An 18,795-nucleotide genomic window follows, 5' to 3' on the forward strand; every position below is an offset into this window, starting at 1 on the left:
ATGAATAATCTAAATGATAGGAGGTTTCTCTACTTTTATCGACGCACCATTCGAATATTGCCTATCGGTAAGGAGCCGATTTTTATTTCGTAATAATTATAATGATGAGGGAGGGGAAAATAAAAAGAGGAACGATTTTGTTTGAAGTGAACTCGGGACTGATATTTCTGACGAAAATATTTTTTCCTGGCCCGAGTAACTCTGAAACTCTCTCTTTTTCTGAATTTAATTTTTTTGTGTGTGTGTTTTTTTTTTTTTTTTTTTTTTTTTTTTTTTTTTTTTTGGAAACGACAAAAGGACTATTTCACTTAAAGTAAACTGTTCTTTGAGGGAGAGGGATATATTATTTTAAAACTAGATTCACAGAAATTTGAAACAACATCGAGAGTATTTTTTTTTCTTTAAATTGAAAAATCAACTGTTCATTCTATCAATGGTAACATTTTTACTTAAGATTATTTTTCTGCTCAGTAAATAAAAAAAAAAATTATCATGAGGAATTTTGAGAAACTTCAACTGAGGTAGACAAGTGTTTTTTCTTTCATCGTCAATTTCTCTTTGATGTTGAAAAAGTATCGTCTTTTCTTGCTTACTGGTCATGATTAGTTTGCACACTGACGATCGGTTTAGCTCGCATTGTCAATCGCTTCGCGAAAACGCTTGATGTGCACAACGCGACGTATTATGATTTGCATGTTTTAAAATTGAAGGCGAACTGCCACTCTTGTGATAGGCCCTGCCTAATTTTCTAGTGTAATCACAATGTTACTTTGTTAATAACAAATATCTCGGTCTTGTTAATAATGCTGAATTGTTACCGGGACAGAAATAATTTTTATCATAAAAGTAACATTGTAACTACGACTGCAAACGTGGATAGGACCTGGAATCCACTGCACTGTGAGAACTGCAATGACAACAATTCCTTTTACTAATGAGATAATAAAACAAAAGGAAACATGCACATAGGATTTGCGTGCTTCATCTATATTTTTATACGTCCAGTTCACGCAATGGAGGTCTCTATTGGCATCGTTATTTCGCCTTCAATTTGTAGGATAGGCCAAAGAACATCCTTAATGGAGCTTTATTCATTATACATTTTGCAATATGGAAGTCCAATTCCTGGCTCGATTCAGAAACAACATTTGTGCCTTTAGTTTCCCTGTGCACTTAAGTGTTTCTACGGAAGTGCGGATGAGCCAGAAATTGTTATTCCTTATTGCAAAATGTAGAGAAGAGTGAGCATTAAGTTTAGAAAACATTTAGCTTTGATCCTGATGTTCTGAATTCATTCCACTATATTCAATACAGATATTCGAAATAGTTCAATTGTTTTTATGATACTGCTACAAGAATATATTTCATAAAAAAGTAAAAATTTATTTTAAAAAATCCTCAGGGATGCAATGTTTGAATAAATTTCGCGTAGCAGATTTCACTGCGCACGGGTATGTACCTACTTAGTACCCACTTTCCTATCTGGTGCGTATGCCAAGGTTCAGATCTTTATCGAGTGATGGCACGGGGTACACATGGGTGGAATTTTGGCGATGGAATGAATTTCGTCCCCTCCTCCCCTTTATTCCCCTGCCGCCACGCCGCACATGCCCCTCCATTCCTACAACTTCACGCTGTGTGAACTTGCTCAGTTACGCTCAAAGCAGACACGTGGCTGAATCTACATTTCGACTGTGTAGCTATACGAAACTCGTATTTCATACACGGTGTGTCAGAATGCCTCATTGTCCGTGCTTACTTAGCCCTTGTCTCCACGGGACGCTTTCATGAGATTTGTCCCAACTTCGAATCGCAGGAATGAAACTTCTGGGATTTTTCCCAGTTACCGTCTCCACGTGACGGGGCTCATACGGTCCTGCGACAAGTTTGCGCGGGAAGATAAGTTAGTTAAAATCAAGTGTCTAGCCGGGATTAAAATAATAATTGAACGTGATTGACGATTACACACATTATTTTAGCTAAACAAACACGAACAGTGGAATAACCAACAAAATATCGTATGGTTCGCTTTCACTTCTTCCTCCTCTCTCAGTTGGTCCTAGGGGTACAAGGACCATACTTGGTACACTGGCAAAAATATTGATTAAATCGATATTTTTCCTGACTTCGTAAGTGAAATTTTTCCCTGGGACAAATCCCGTGAATTGGCTCGTGGAGACAAGGCCTTATTTTTCAAAAAAATGTCTGTGTCTATTATAACTATGTCTGTAGACACTTCATACCTGTATTGTAACCACACGTGCGACCAAGTTATGCCTACAGCTATTTCTCTAGTAGGAGCTGCGTCCGCACTCAGAAGCTCAGGGCCGGATTTTCCTACTTGCCGCCCATGGGCCGCCTGTATTTTGCCGCCCCTTCTCATTCGTTTTGAAACATCAATAAAAACCATCAAGTGAACGTGCCAGCGGGGGAGGGGTGCATAAGACGCGTTTACTCGTGTTGGACACATTTTATGGGAGAGCCCTGTCAACACTACTAGCAAAAGGTCACGGAACTTTGCGCGAAAGTCAAGTTTCGTAAACCTATCTCTATATGGACAAGGCCTTCCATTCATAAGAAATGAACGAAAAAATTATGAAAGAACAAACATAAATGTGGTTTAATGATTTTAACTTCCGCCGCGCCGCGCAGACCGCACCGTGTTTGGCGCAATGCGTGAAGTATTCACGCAGTCTTGTAGGCGCTATGCGTTTCATGCTGACCGCACTGTGTTTGATGCAATGCGTGAAGTATTCGTGTAGTCTTGTAGGCGCCAATATGTGTTACATGCCGACTGCCGCGCCGAGAGCTTCTCTTTTTCATCTCAAGTCCTCGTCATCATTTCTCCCTAAGTCGCGCCGTTCCAGGCCAAATTGTGTGTTTGGTTTCTCTCTTGACTCGACTAGTTAAAGGTGCTGTCTCTTGTATCACTGAAAGACGACAAAATTAGAAATTACTGTACTCTCAGGAAATGAGAGATTTTGTAGCCTTTTCTCGTTTGTAATTTTTTCTTCTAAATCCAATTTTTATTCATACCTACAATGAAAAAAATTGCAAAATTTGCCGCCCCCCGGATTTGCCGCCATGGGCCGCGGCCCATGTGGCCACCCCCTTAATCCGGCCCTGCAGCAGCTACGAGTAGCTAGTTCTGCAGCCATGCTGTAGTTGTATCATTATTTTTACGATATTTATGTCTACACCTCTTAAGTTACGACATTACTATTACTCATAATGTCTGAACATCCCGAGCAAAGTTCGGACTGGTATTCCTCCGAGTAGATAATGATGAGTAAGTTCAAAAAAAACTGGTTGAACATGGTGAGATAAACACGAGTAGCATTTTATTAGAAAAACATGATAACATACCAGATAAGTATCATTCAGAGAAAAAGTCCATAATAGGTACATCCAAAAATCACAGAGAGTTTTAGCTGACTCCTCCTCAACGAATAGCTGGCCCACCCGGATGAGGCCAAAGAGACCGGTGGTGGTGTGCTTGCGTAGTCAGGTGCGGCTGTTGCCGAAGTAATCATTTTCCTTCAATCTCACGTGACGCAACTTTCGATTCATGCAAAGACGAGATGACCCGATTTCTACAGGAATGTACAATTTCTATAGGTGTATGTACAGTAAATCGCGATCAGCTAGACTTAGCTATAGTTCTGTTCGACAGAAATACGTCCAATTGAGGGACTTGGAGGACAAGGCGTATAAGTATAGTTTTTGAAAAAATTGAGACATTAATGATTTCAAGTAAAACTAGTCTTAATTCATATTCTGCGAAAAATGTGCTCCCAAATTCCAATTTTAAAGCATGAAAAACGCAGTTTGCACTTCTTCTCCGCCATGAAGAGCCATGTAATTTTGAAACTTCAAACATGTATTTCTCGAAATAGCAAAAACTCTGCTTAAACGCCTTGTCTTACGAGCCCCTAAATTACGATCGAGTTTTGGTATGGATGCTCGTATTATGTAATAATAATTCATAAATTAGAACAAATATTGTTTTATAAATGCAATTTGTGGCACTTTATGAAAATTGTACGTCCTAAATCATGGGGCTAAACTCATTGTGACATATTTCATTTCAATACGGAACTTCCTGTTGAGTTGCCATAGGTAACTGGAGCTAATTGTCTCGAGTCTCTGGATAGAGACTTCTTCGGGTGTTGATACGTTTTCGGTGCTCCGCACCTCAGGCGAGGCTGGCCCTCTAACTAACCCATCGCTCTTCTTAATGTGGATTTTTCAAGTTTTTCGGGGCCCCTACAGGTGCCCTGCCCGGGCCCCCTGAGCCACCCGTCAGGATTTCGGGGGTGCTAAAGCACCCTGGCACCCCTGCCCTGGTAAAAATTGGCAGTAGAATCTGTGTTCCAAAATACCATAGACCTACAGCCGGCTGTAAGATTTCCAATAGCTTCCATAGCCGGCAACACAATTTTTTATAGGCGATGGCGATTAAGCAACAGCCTGACGATAGAGTGTATGCTAAACGCTGCTAATTACGGATGCTAGGACTTAGTGAGTTTTTGGACTACCGCTCTCTCTTTGGGCCGGAGTATCTTGATTTATTTTGCGGGGAAAGCTCCGTACTTTTGAAGGATGCCTGCCATTCCTAATATGTTGGAGCGCCTTCAATTTCGTACGATACTGTGCAATACCTTTGGTGTGAAATAGTTGCTTCAAGCGCCGTGGTACGCTGCGGCGCGGCGCGGCGGGCGGGCAGCCAGCGCAAAACGCGCATTGGCGCCTACAAACCTAACAGGGATACTCCACGCATTGCGCAGTGCGTGAAGTATCCCTGTTAGGTTTGTAGGCGCCATTGCGCCGCCGCCGCTCCGCTTTGTGTTAGGCTCTAATATTTAATCTCGTGGAGTCAGCGTTTTTCAACTCATGACTTTGAAATGTTTGCACCCTCTGTATGGATTATTCTCATTTTAATTGATGAAAAAAAAATATGTAGTAAAGGAAAATATAATGTGCGTTTTATAAATATTAAGGTGATTTCGTGCAGACTTAAGGATTTACAAAGCACACGAATTCCTACACAATTTCTTATAGCCTTTTATAGCCGATGGCGAAAGAGTGTAAAGCCCGGCGATAGGAACTATAGCCCGGCTGTATAATTTTTTATCGCTTCGTGTAGCCCGGCCGTATGATTTTTTCCACTTTCTACAGCCAGCTATATGATTTTCTATCGCCTTCTTCAGTCGGCTATAAGAACTCCTATGGTATTTTGAAACGCAGCTCCTATCGCCAATTTTTACCAGGGTGATCAGACCGCCCCGAGCTGAACTCTTCTTTCAAGAGACCAACAATCCTCGTCACCCTCGGGTTCAAATCGCCGTAAATTGGACTACATTTTGCAACTAGGAACCAGTATTTCTAGCTCATTTTAGAAACGACGTATGTGCCATTTCGTTCTTCATGTGGATAGGTGCTTCAATGGATAGACCAGTGAATCGCAGTTCCTTACTGCAAAATTTTCGGGATATTCCCACCCCACCTGGACCCCCCTCCTCTCCCCTCAGTACCACCCTGTGAGCATCCCTGCCCCGCGCGCTCATGATGAGCTAGTTCGTCGACTCATGCCCCCACCACTAAAAAAGGTGTAAAAGAATCGAAGAATGCGGACTATTATCATTCACCCGGCAACAATTATCTGGCGGCCCATCCTGGTGATGCAGCAGCGCTAACAGCGTCAGCTCGACGAAGCTAACACTACATAGTAACCCCGGTCGCCCAGTCGTCATGCGTGGAGCTTGGCTCTGTAGCTCCATTTCCAGGAGATAATTTTCGTGCACTTGCTACAAGAGCTTGGAGAGGGGACCACTGTAGAAATTGAATAGAAATAAGCGAGCCAATCGGGTTGCGGGACAGGGCACAATGCGCACGTGACCTTGCCACTGCCCAATCACAGACGTCGTTACGTTCCCATTCTGGATTGTGAAGGAAGAGTGTGTGAGTGTTGTGGTAGTAGAAGTTAGTTCATCAAAGATGTCAATACTACGTGAAGTCGCCAATATTTTAAGGTATCTAGTTATTTAGCCCCTTTACGCTTCTTTTCTGTGCGCAATCGTTCACCTTTTCGTTCAGGCTCGCCCGCAAGTGAAGACGCGTGGCCGAGAAATCGGGTTTACTATCGATTTCTTTTGTTTCTAGCCGAATATTTCACGTCGATACCTCAGCTGAGGTTATTACTCAGGTGTGCTAATCTGTGATCCTGTCGGATGTTAGTGTGCCGTGTCCATTAGAATTTTGTCTTTGTCGCATTTGATCCTCGAAATATCCGTCCATCGGAGTTCCTTAACGCGGCCGCTATGGCTACTCCTGTTGAGAGTTATTTCTACTCCCCCTCATTGCCCTGGGTGAGTAGGGATCAACTCAGCGTTTGTGGATTGTGGAACGTGAAGTCGTGAACGTGTAGGGTCCCTGGAGGAGGGGTCAGCTAGTTGTGAAGGGGAAGGAGTGGAGTCTTGTTAATATGTGCGCGGGTGTACAAGTATTCGAGTGTTTTTCCCAAAGCTGTGTGAGTGAGTTTGTCAGAATATGTTTAGCTTTCATTTCGGCCCTTTCCCCGTAATCCCCTTTATCAGTACACCCATTTCATAGTACCTGAATTTCTTTCCACTTGTAGTAGCCCTTCCTCATTTTTGTTTTTCACCTGTAGCTCACCAGCACTGATAAGTGAAAATCATTCCTGGAGTCTCCTTACTTTGCAATAACTAGATCTCTTTTCAATGTTCTAAAAATTGCCCAACTATCTATCTGTTGAGTTGCATGATGATTATGGAGCACCAATTTCTTAGTCTTCCATCAGTTGAACCAGCTGTGAATAACTTGTAGTCACCAAATATGATATCTCTGCAATGCGGAAGGCTAAAGTCAGCACCAAAGAAATTTAATCATGGATAAATTCATTCTCAGTAAGTTGATTTTCACCGACTCACATGTATCTCATTGCCCTATTGGCCTAGCTCCCGTCAGATGCTTCTACATCTACATGTCGGTCTTGGTAATTTTGGCAGATACCTAACCTATCCAATTTCACTAGATTCCTATGCATCTTTAGGTATTCAATGTTTAATGTCACTACGCTTTCTTGAAATACTATTCATGACGCTTGGAACAGCCTGCTTTTTTCAGGTCTATTCAACAGTTTTCAGGTTTCTTGATCCAAGAAATCCTTGATAGCAACAATTTTGTATGAAAAGGCTTGCCTTTGGTCAGTGCGCGTACTCGCCTAGATATAATTCTTCAACACACCCAAGGAGACCTAAAAAGAAACACACTTTCGACTAAATACCCGTTCTACTCAGGAGAATTTATTTTATCATGAATCAAAAGTGTTAAATTGTCTCAGCCACGACTCTTCACACTCTAACGAAGTATCCTGCGTACCACAATATCTCAAAGTATTTCTTTAAAACTCGGTTGTCATTTTCCGAGTCTGCTGATAACCTCAAGTGAAAGATTATCAATAGATTTCCAAGCCTCCTGACAACTAACCTGTATGCACAATCAGAAAAAAGGCTTTCTTGACCATGTACCCTATGAAGTGTCGGAAGTGTTGGAGTGCATGATAGATTCTTTGATTTTAGCGAGCAAAATCTGCACGTGAATATTACTGTCTCAAACCTGAAGTGAAGAATAAAGTGTTAGATTTTTTAGTGTGCCCTGGCAGTAAATTAATTTATTTGGAGTGAATTCTGGCTTCGACCCACATTAACTTTAAACTTTGAACGTATAAGTATAAATGTGTATATTGGAACAACCATTTTGATAGCCATTGTGAGTTTGTAAAGTGATGAATCAAGAAACTTGTGTGGCAAAGTCAGCATGATCAATAAATCAGAAGACTTTTTCAGCAAATCTTTTCAAGGGTAACCTTCAATGTATAGTTCAATTTTTAATGGGTGATTGAGAAGTTCAACTAATGAGACAATTCAGTACCAAGTAATGGATAGATAAAATTTTATACTGCCCCTGAAATTTTACCCTTATTCATTGAATTCTATCAATTAAGGAAAATTATAGCACTGAAAAGTTCATTTCTTGGAGGGGAGGGCCTTAGTGAACAGTACATTCAACAGGTTTGTAAATCAGATGATCAAACTTACTGATAGAAACTTCCAAGGCGCATGTAGTTGATGGTTAAGTGATTTATTGAAGTCCTCTGTCCCTCTCATAATGTTAGTTCATGTTCTGCACTATCCTCAGAAGGAAAGAGTTTAAAGTTACCCTTGGAAAAACTGGTACGTAAGAAATGTAGGATTGAACAAATGAAGTTGATAGATACTCGGGTGATTTCGAAGAGAATGTTTCCATCAGTAGTTGATAAATGGCACAAATGAACTCTCAGTAAGTGCTCAATATGTTGAAAAAACACCCTGAGATAATTATCACTCAGAATGCCCTTTGTCATGATTTTTTTTTTTAAAAACTTCAAACTTTATTTTTATGTCACATTCCGAGAGGCATGAAGAAATGTGAAAGTCTCCTTAGGTAATTTTTTATTTTCCATCAGTTTCTTTCTAATTTCGAGAAATTTTTTTTCCTATTCTTTCCAACTATTGCCACCTGTGATTTCGTTTTTCAATATTACCTAGTTCAGAAAAATGCAGACGATTTTTCCTCGGATCCTCCTAAAATTTCAAAAAGAAGAAATGCTTTTGCGGGCTTGCTCCTAACTCTTTTTTTATGTCAACAGGAAAATGGTCTAAATAGCTAGAAGAATGAAAACTGAACCCTGGTGGCGGAAACTGGGGTACCTGACCATCCTAGGGTGGAGAAACCCTAAAATTCACACATCAAGTGCCACACAAGAATCTACGTCAAGTTGAGTCACCTCTCAAGTGCCATCATCAATATAATGAGGGATGTAAAGGACTGCTATGCCGAGTCCACCTCCGTCAACTTCAGTGGCACTCAGATCTTAGCCCAACAGCACCAGGCACCGCGAGACCACTCAACCATAATGAGTGCCAAGAAGCTCCCAAAAAAGCGGAAGTTTGATCCGTCGGAGTTAGAAGAATCAGATAACTGTGCGACAAGTGTGCTCATGCCGCCTCAATCAACTGCTATGGACTGTTCCAACACCAGTCTGGAAGTCTCGCCGCGGAACTTTTATGTGAAGCAAGAGCGATGTCCAAGCCGCGAAAATATTCCTTTAGCCACAGAAAACAACGCTGGAGGTGCTTATCCTCCAAACATGGGGAACATGGGCCTGAGCTTGCTTCTACCAATGACGGAACAACCCATGGTCGACAGGGTTGTGACTAATGGTAAAAACGAAATCGACCTCCGGGAATGGATTGACCACCGAGTTCTGGCCAAGAAAGATCAAGTTTATCTTCCAGGCATCATCAAACAAGCGGGCACACGAGGTGAAGTCATGGTCGAGTTTGATGACTTTCCGGATAAGCCAGAGGTAATTTTTGCTCTTTTTAATATAATTCCAATGTTGGTAATGAACAGGGTATCAAATTCTTGAAAATGCAGGAAGTTTTGCTGGTGGAGCATGAAACAATCTCGCCCATCCAAAACATCAATCTATTTCATTATTTCAGAAACGATGGCACCAATAATCTAATTGTTAAACTTTTAGCTCCGAGATTCCTTTAATTCTGTTAACAGTGATATTCTACAATTAACCCCTCTGTAAGGACCAATCATTTTGTGAACAAAAAATGATTACCCATTAAAAGATCAAGCAATGTCTTAGTGGTTGGTGTCTAGTGCCTGACAAACATCGTAACTCTGCATTTGCTCTCATTATTATAGCATTCGCTTTACCTCTGTCACTAATTTTCCTCTACAATTTTCTAGATTTTCACAGATGTTCTGTGCTCTGGAAAATATGATGTCATCAGCGACGCAAGCCCAAGTCTTGGTCAGGTAACGGTTGGAGCCAGAGTGTGCATCAAGGTAGCCCATCGAAGGATGTTCATTGAAGGTGTGGTATGCAGCATCCTTCACGAGTCAACGTCATCTGTTATTAAGTTCCGTGTCCGACTCATCGGCTCGGATAACGATGAGCACACAGTCAAGCGCTCTGATCTCCGGCTCCTGCTTCCACCCTGGTGGGATGAGTTGGGGGTTGATGACCTTGAATTTAAACCAACTATAATTCCGGCTCAGGTAACTAGCTAACTCTCTGTTTGATTCTTGTCGTCATGGGAATAGTTATCTAGGATGTTTACTGGTCTTGAAAGCCAGTAATTGTTGGGGAATTCCATTAGGTCAGGAAATTTAATTTAAGAGATTGGAAATTTGAAGAATCTTGAAACTTGAAATCTGAAACAACATCAGCACTGCCCACATAATCAAGCTGGGTCTCACTCTGTTTCGGGGTTCAATGCTCTAAGTTATTCTGTAGAATCGTCTAAAGAGGAATAATATCCATTAAGGAATGGCAGCTTCAATCAGTTGAATCACTAGTGCCTGAAGAAGAGACGTTCTCTTGCTCCTGCCAGTTGCAGTGATGTAACAGCTGCAAATGTTTCGTTTCTAGTTTTATCCGTTCCAAATGGTTGTGTGAAAAGTCAGGGAGTTAGGATAATTTTTGTCGGGGAAAACCCGAAAAAGTCTGGAACTTCATTCCTACGGAGTCTAAACACACACTATTGCTGATCATGAAGAAAGGAATCCAGGAGTGAGGTAGAAATTGAAGTTTCTGTGACTGTCTAAGGAAGAGGGACTGTTAAACCCCTAAAACTTAACTTGTAGGATTGGTAGAACTGGGGAAAGAAAAGAATGGACAAATGTAACCATTCAACATAAATATACGTGCTAACCAATGGGCTGACTGATGATTGATGCATTCAGATTGATGTGACTTTTGTCCATTTGTTTCTTCTCCAGTTCTACCATCGTTCACAGCAAGGTTGTGCGAAAACTTTGTACTGTATGAAACTAAAAAAAGTCAAACAAAACTCAGATACAATTCTTTTGACATTTCCAGTTACAATAATATAGTATGAAGTAAAAGTGATTTTCAGCATTAATCCACCAGGTTTTGGGCCCAAAATTTTTAAATCAGAATTTGCAAAATATCCCACTCATCCTTAAGGTGTATGAGAAACTTGTGTCATAAATTGGAATTCAAAGTTTCAAATCCAACTTACCAAAAATTATGGTTCTTATCTATGAAATGAGGTAAATTTAGTTGTCGTTGAAATTTTGTATCATTTATCAATGCTGTTGAAATCTGGAGTCAGCATTACATCTCCCATTCCTTCAGTACAAGTCGAGTTTTCTCAAATTTTACATTATTCATTTATGTTCTCAAAACTCCCTCAAATGTTTCTGACAGACTTCTAAAGTAATTTTTTTGTCAGTGAATTGTTTACGAGAAAAGAGTTATATTGCAATTAATCTTCAGGAAACTCATTAGGTTTTTTTTATAGAACCGCCGGAACCGCCTTTTAACAAGCCGGAAAATATAAAAGTGAAGATAGTGGCATGATATTCCAAATGTTCTACACAAAGGGTGACAGAAGAGTGCTGAGTCCCCTTTATTGTTTAAAGAAAGCAGTGTCATTGAAGTACAACAAAGTTTCAAAGTAAATGTTCCAAAACTTGTGTCCAAAATGTACCCGTACAAAACTGAGAAGTGAAGAGCACATTAGTGATGCTGCAACTGGTCTTTATTATTTTTTAAATTTGTTCCCTAAAAGTACCACCGCATCAATAACAGAACTATTATTAAGAGTAATTGAGTATGTCCCCTCCCCCCTTTACCATAGAATCGTCTTTCATGAATCGGTTTCAATTTGTTTTAATTGACTTTTTTGCAGGTCAACAACGGCGTTCAAAATGGGAATTTACCGCTTCACCACAATGTGCCTACGCTCCACCCTGTAGATATGGGTGGCTATTATCGCAGTGCAGGGACGTCTCCGCCGCCTTTGCATGCGATTACAACCACACCGGTCAGCTTGCACTCTGTCAGCTCCTCCATACCCAACGGCAGTAGCGATGATCTAAGACGGCGGCCATATGAAGACTTCTGCGAAAGTGATGACGACCTCAGGAAAGAAGATATCCAATTCAGCTCGGATGCAGATGGTGCTAAACTCTCCGGCAGTAGCAAACGAAGCAGCATGCAGAGTCGTGGCAGCACGTCAAGCCTCCATGGCAGCTCGACTCCGCGACTAACGCCGGCCACGCCGCGGTCCCAAGCGGCAACTCCTCACAAGTACAAAAAAGGTGACGTCGTCTCCACCCCTAGTGGAATCAAGAAGAAATTCAATGGGAAGCAGTGGAGGCGGCTATGCTCAAAGGATGGTTGTACGAAAGAGTCGCAACGCAGAGGCTACTGTTCGCGACATTTGAGTCTGGAAGGGAACGGTCTTCAAGCAGGGCCCTCAACTTATCCGAGGTAAGCTTAACTGCATTTGTCTTACTTCATTTCAAGTGTGTATATAACGTCATAACTTTTTTGTATCATTATTTTTTGCTTTTGTTTAAAAAAAATTGAGGTATCAGTGATTTTGTACGAAGTTATCTTCAGTAAACTTGGGAACATGAATTAAACTCTAAATTTTAATTTTTAGCTCTGCTACATGGGTCTAAACGTTGCATGAGCCATATGAGTTAGATGAGAAGAGTTGGTGAAATTTTTAATTTATGAACTCTTTTCCTTCAAAATCTCTAAGTATCCCTTCTTTCATCCAAAAATGCCTTGTTTCATTTAGTGTAAACATTTTATAATTTCCTTGTACTTTTAGATCTCTCTTTAATAGTCACTGTATTTTCTGTGTAGTAGGCTTCAACTTCTTTCTAGAAAGAAGCTAACAATATCAGTAAATATTTTAAGATTGTCAAACTTTTTTTAATGTATCAAAATAGTCCAAAAGAGGTAAAGGAGATGAAAGCTTCAGCAATTTTTTTTTTTTTTTTTGGACCAACGTGTGTGGTTTTTTTTTTTTTTTTTTTTTTTTTTTTTTTTAAGTCTTGATTCTCAAAAAACGGTTTGAACCCTTTTCTCATGAAATCTGTTGTAATAATTGAGTTCTTATTCTTCCACAGAAGTAACGAAGGAAGCTTAATCGATGGTGGTGAAACTTCCCGAGACTCAGAGACGTCTCCTAGCTGCTCGGATAGAAGGATTGCTCGAACTTTCGACCAGGATGAAACAGAAGCAGCCAATATGTTAGGTACCTACATTTCTGTTTTTTCTTCTCCTTTCCATATTCATTTTTTTTATAAATTGGTGCTCATCCGTGATTATTAAATTTTTGGCAAGACTGAAAAATTGTAATCTTACTGTGCATTGTTCTATGTATTTTTTAACAAGCTGTTTAATGTTCTTTTCGTCAGTGCTACTTGTTTTCATTAATGGTCTGGCCCCCTGTGGTTTTTTTCTTCTCTTTTATGAACATTGGAATTTCACCTTAGAGTAATATCCCCATGACTTTGTAAGTCAGACAGAATAGTGCCTGGCCAATGAATGAATTTCATTTTTTTTTTACTTCTAATTCCTTAATCATGTCAAATAATGCTTGCCAAAGGTGACTTTGTGCAGCCAAAAAAGAGGCACAGATAACAACCCATTAAACATAATTAGGAACCAGGTGTGAAGCATAATCCATCTAATGAATCTTAATTAGTAAATCTATGTTTTCTAATTTTGAATGTATTTTTGTTTTCTTAAGTTTCTTTGGGTGGATCTCGATCTACGACCCCTGCGTATTCACCGACGGGACAAGCTCCATCCCCGAGAAGAAGTATACACTCTCCAATCGGATCAAGGCAAAACATGTTTTTGCCTATTAGCGATGCATCGCGTGCTCAAAACAACTTTACAGCTTCCTATCCGCGAGTCATTAGGTATGGAGACAAAATCTGTGCATATTTCATTGAAACGTGAATTAATGTCTAAAATTCAATACTTCTTCAAGAAACAAGAGAGCTGAACAATTTTTTGTCATGAATTGTAGAAGTGAAGATCTCTATAAAGTGAGAAGTGCATCAAAAATTTTAATGGTACCCATAGACATCCAGGAGAAGTTTCTCTTCCCTTTAAAAATGGTATACTGAGCATTCCTTGAATGTAATTAAACTACAGTATGTCACAGGAAGGTACGTACTTGGAAGCCCTCGAATTTTACATTATCTGCTCATATCATTTACCGCCTAAATGATTGGTTTTTTCTGTTTTGTTTTTATTTTTGTCTTTTTGGTGTGAAGACTTAAATCATCAATCAGCTTTGTCCGTGTCACTTACTTGTATCCTCACTCATATGCAGATAGCAGAGTATGGTGATACTAGATTAGAAGAGGAGACTTCCATTTCTAGGCATCCGTTGGAGCCTTAACATTTTTTGGAGAGTCCTAGTTTAATTTATTTTTCCTTTCATTTTTGAATTGCACCGGTAAGCTGATGGACGAATTGCAAATGGAAACAAAATGACCAACAAGCTGTAGAATATGCGCTCACTGGAACAAAACAAAAAACATCATCTAAAATTAAACAAATCAAGTAAAAGGTAAATTCATAACCTATGAGCCTTTTTAATTGACCTTCTTAATTAATCTTTGAAAGTAGGATTTGAGTATGGTCAACCCTTTAAACTTTTTTAAAAGTCCTGGATTTTGGTTTTGAAATGGCATGAACTCTAAGAATATTCCAGACAATAATGTACTTGATATTGTAAAGGATCATTGAGTTGTCTAATGTATGTCTTTCAATGTTTTCGCAGGCCAGAATTAGTGCGACCAGGCCCCATGATGGAAATGTCAACAATCGTGCGCACACAGCAGTCGCATCTCCAGTCGCAGGCTCAGCCGGTACCATCGCTCCAGCCGCAACGGCTTCTCCAGTTGCAGCCGCAGCCGCATTTCCAGGGGCAGATCTCACCCAAGGAAAGTCCTGTAAATGTCGTTAGTTCCACCCCAACGAGTGTGATCCGTATTTCACCAAATCTTCTCGCGACAAGTCAGTCGCACACGCCCATTAGCACGGCAGGGACGATAACGTGGAAAATGCAAGGCCCATCACCGCCCTCGATCCCTCAAGAGGCCGAAGAGCAGGCTAGGATAGTAGTGGGCTCAGCCCCCTCCCATCTGCCGCACCCACAGACGTCCTACATCTTACAGCAAGCTCTGACCAGTGCTGATGTGAGTTGATTTAATTTTTACTGAGTTCATCATTCATACAGTGTGAAAAAACACTCAAATAAATTTTATATTTACTCCAAAAACACTTGAAGACCTTAAATCATTAGCGGGCTAAGTGCCAAAAAAATTAAAATGGAGTTCTACCTTGAATAGCGTTCTATGTACCAAGGACAACAACCCGTGAAGCAGGCTGAGTGCCACGACCATGATAGTAGTGTGTAAAGTGCCCCAATAGTTAGCGCTACATGGTATCTGCTGGGCAACTGGTGGGAACTAAATTTTGAATAACTGAAACTTGACTTTTTGGCACTTAGCCCGTTATTGATTTAAGGCCTTCACTTTTGTTCCGAAACATCAAAATAAAATAAAAAATACAGCTGATCACCAAAAGAATTCTAGCTGCCAGCCTTGAATTTTTTCCCCTCAAATACAAATTACGGCTCCATATTTCGACCTGGTGTTCATGAGGATCTTAAAAGGCAATTAAATCCAAAATAAAATATTGTAACTTTTAACCACTGTCACAGTTTTTCCTGCATTAAAAAATGTGAACTTTCAACTTCCGTCGCTTTTTCCTGAAATGTGGCCTTTTTTTAAATGCTAATGTTAATGGCTCAGCAACATCATAAAGGAAATTATATTGTATGTAGTTCAGTACCAATCATCTTAAAATTTAAGTCCGGAAATGTAACACAAGTAAAACAAGATGATGTCCGTTTTTTTCTTGTTGCACAGTAACAAGCAATTTTATTTGCAGTCATAAATATACCTAGGGGCGCAGAGACCGCCCTGCATTTTCCTTTTCTTTACTTCGATGAATTATTTCATCTCAATGTTTAATTTTTAAGATTTTTCTAAGTCATTCCTTCACTTGCAGATCACGCGGAGTGACTTTGAAAACTGTAGGATGGATACGAGGCCAGAACCTCAATCTCGACCACAAGAAACAGTCATTAGAAAAGAGCCAAGCTGTCCCACTCTAAAAATGAAGAAACAGTCAGTGGTTCATCAGGTAAAACTTAACTGCTTGTTATTTTGTGTTTGCTCTCTGTCCCTGAAAACTTAGTAAACCTAAATTATAAGCTTAATCTGTTGTAATTTGAGTACCCCGACTTTTTAGTGGCTAGGATAAGCTGAGTAACACAAGATTATTTCGGTACTTCAGCGCATTGATAAATAAGCATCAAAATTGCGGTTACCAGAATGGATGCACAGTTAATTTAAATTTGAAAAAAGCAATTAATCGTGGGTTGATACCATTTTACCCGTTGAATGAATTGCAGAATGTTGTAAGATTTGGTAAAGAATCATCACTTTGTCTTTTTTCCAAAGTTGGATTCAAAATATTTATTTTTTACAAAAAAAATATATTTTGAATTCAACTAGTGAGGGGGAAAACTTCATATTTCTCTGTTGATGAAATATTTGCCTAGTTTGTCGATAAATTATATTATTCACCCAAATGAAGCTTTTTGTAAAATCTTAGCACAAGACCTCCTGCATTTTGTTGCCCTTGCCACAAAGAAAAGGAGTCACACCGATAGGTTTAGGTGTGTCACAAAGTATGCATGTACGATTTCTTGAATTTCTAATAGCAATCATACTTGTCTAACATGAAAATATTAATTGACCACAACGACTCTCATTGTCTTTAATGCTTGAATGTATGTGCATGACAGCTGTCAATGAAAAAAGTAATTTCAACTCACATTTTAACTTCAAATTTGGTTTTAGTACTAATTCTATGGATTTTTCCTTGTCAAGGTTTCTAAAACCGGTATCCAGAGTTCTTGCTCAGATCTGTCCGTCGCTCAAAGTCCACCAGTGGTGAGCACACCAGCATCCAGTTCGAGCGCAGTGCATCACGTCATTGTGCAACCAACACAGCTCGTTCCTGTGCTTCCCCCTCTGCCGCCACAGTTCAAATCGACGTCAGACCCACCGGATAAACACAACGGCATTCTTTGTAAGACATTAGTTACCGTCTTTGGAATTTTTTTTTGCTCACCATTTCTCTTTCTGAAGATAACACATACATGCTTGAACAAAGAATCATGTGGATCATTACTGAGAGGAGGAAAAATGATGGAAACTGATAAAATAGCTAAGAACGAAACCTTTTAACAAGTGAGAAATATAGTAAATTTCTAACTGTAGACTGTTCAGTTCTTGTCACCTTGACACATGTGTGTTTACGTTACATTCATGTTCACTATATTTTTTTTATTTTTGCTCAATTTACGATTTCAAAACTATTATTCCATTATTCTTTTGTACACTTGAGATTTTGTTATCCGCTAAAGATTCCTAAACTTTTCTTTATTGTATTCTCAGTTAACTCAGATGCCTCCATGACGGTTTATTCCTGGGACTCATTGCTGCCTCTGATTCGAACGCCACCTGACACCCCTCTATCCGCTCCCCCCTCCTCTCCACAACACTTGGATGACGTTGCGCCTGCTGAAGACGATGATGATGTCTTCAAGCCAGGGGTCGATACCAACGACACAAGTGAAACTGGATCAAACAAAAGACGGACTCAATCGTTAAGTGCTCTTCAAAATAGCAAAGAACCTCACAGTCCCCTCAAAGTAAGTCAGATTTATTTTGCTGAGTCAACATGTTATATTTCTGATAATACAGGTGAAAACTGCAGTTTCAAGGTGTAGCTGTAGTGCTAGCGCTACCTCTCAGCTGTGTCTTTCACATGTTTTTATCCACTTGTACAACTACACAGCAACAACAACAAAAAACAAAGCAATGAAAACACCCTGCAACACAGCTTATGATTATTTTTCTCAGACATTTTTTGATAGCATTAAGATTCTTGAGGTCATTTGTAACTTGAAAATATAACCTCAGGAATCTCATTTTTGTAAAATGAAAAATCGAGTTGAAGCAATTTTTCCAATAGCCCGCAGGTTAGTTCATCTTATGATGTGTCATACTCAAATCGGAAATAACAAGCAATTTCTTTGTCTCAAGACTTAGTTATCTTAATTTTTAGCTATCCGATAAGTTTCAGACTAGTCAGTTACTTTATTTACGTAGTCTCTTTCTTTTCTTTCACATTTTTTAGTGAAATAGCTCAAATTTTGTTTATATTTTCTGTTTCTTGTTTTGTGGTCTTGCAATTTTTTTTTGTGTGTATTTCAGACAAAAGACAGCCGGATTCGTAGGCCAATGAACGCGTTTATGATATTCAGCAAACGGCATCGGCCCAAAGTGCATCAAATGCATCCAAACCAAGATAACCGGACTGTTTCAAAGATTCTGGGTGAATGGTGGTACTCGTTAGGCACGGAGGAGAAACAGAAATATCATGAGCTTGCTTCAGAGGTAAGTCTCTTTTCATGTCTGAAAGCTAAGAAAATCAAGAAATTCACAGCGACCAGAGAAAATCAAAAGTCAAAAGTAGTAAAAAGTCGGGGAATTAGAATGGGAACTTAAATGCAGTAAGCATTGACACAACTGGTCAATAGTGCTCCCTGTTGCTTACGATTTGTACTATTTTATTGATTACTGCACAATCTCAAAATCATTAGTCACTTGAAATGAATGACTGATAGGTCATAATGGTAATTTATGATAGGTCATAATGGTAATTTATGATAGGTCATAATGGTAATTTATGATAGGTCATAATGGTAATTTATGATAGGTCATAATGGT

At 39.6% G+C, this 18,795-nt stretch overlaps 1 protein-coding gene across 4 annotated transcripts in view; it reads left to right on the forward strand.

Annotated features, from left to right (window-relative positions):
• The first annotated feature begins 5,878 nt into the window (after positions 1–5,878).
• Positions 5,879–18,795, forward strand: part of cic (Putative transcription factor capicua) — a 44,884-nt gene continuing 31,967 nt past the window's right edge. For 2 of the 4 annotated variants that reach the window (XM_019056766.2, XM_019056769.2), the window contains exons 1-11: positions 5,879–6,032; positions 8,711–9,430; positions 9,829–10,140; positions 11,799–12,382; positions 13,033–13,160; positions 13,659–13,833; positions 14,706–15,123; positions 16,001–16,135; positions 16,888–17,089; positions 17,458–17,714; positions 18,280–18,462. In XM_019056766.2, the coding sequence (XP_018912311.2) occupies positions 8,873–9,430; positions 9,829–10,140; positions 11,799–12,382; positions 13,033–13,160; positions 13,659–13,833; positions 14,706–15,123; positions 16,001–16,135; positions 16,888–17,089; positions 17,458–17,714; positions 18,280–18,462 (2,952 nt within the window). In that variant the 5' untranslated portion in view covers positions 5,879–6,032; positions 8,711–8,872. Of the gene's footprint in view, positions 6,033–6,053; positions 6,530–6,670; positions 6,927–8,710; positions 9,431–9,828; positions 10,141–11,798; positions 12,383–13,032; positions 13,161–13,658; positions 13,834–14,705; positions 15,124–16,000; positions 16,136–16,887; positions 17,090–17,457; positions 17,715–18,279; positions 18,463–18,795 lie in introns of those variants that run through there. The other 2 variants (XM_072300656.1, XM_019056768.2) reach the window with 2 other exon arrangements.

This window comes from Bemisia tabaci, chromosome 5 (genome assembly GCF_918797505.1).
Source record: "Bemisia tabaci chromosome 5, PGI_BMITA_v3".
In the NCBI taxonomy this organism is placed as follows: Eukaryota; Metazoa; Arthropoda; class Insecta; order Hemiptera; family Aleyrodidae; genus Bemisia; species Bemisia tabaci.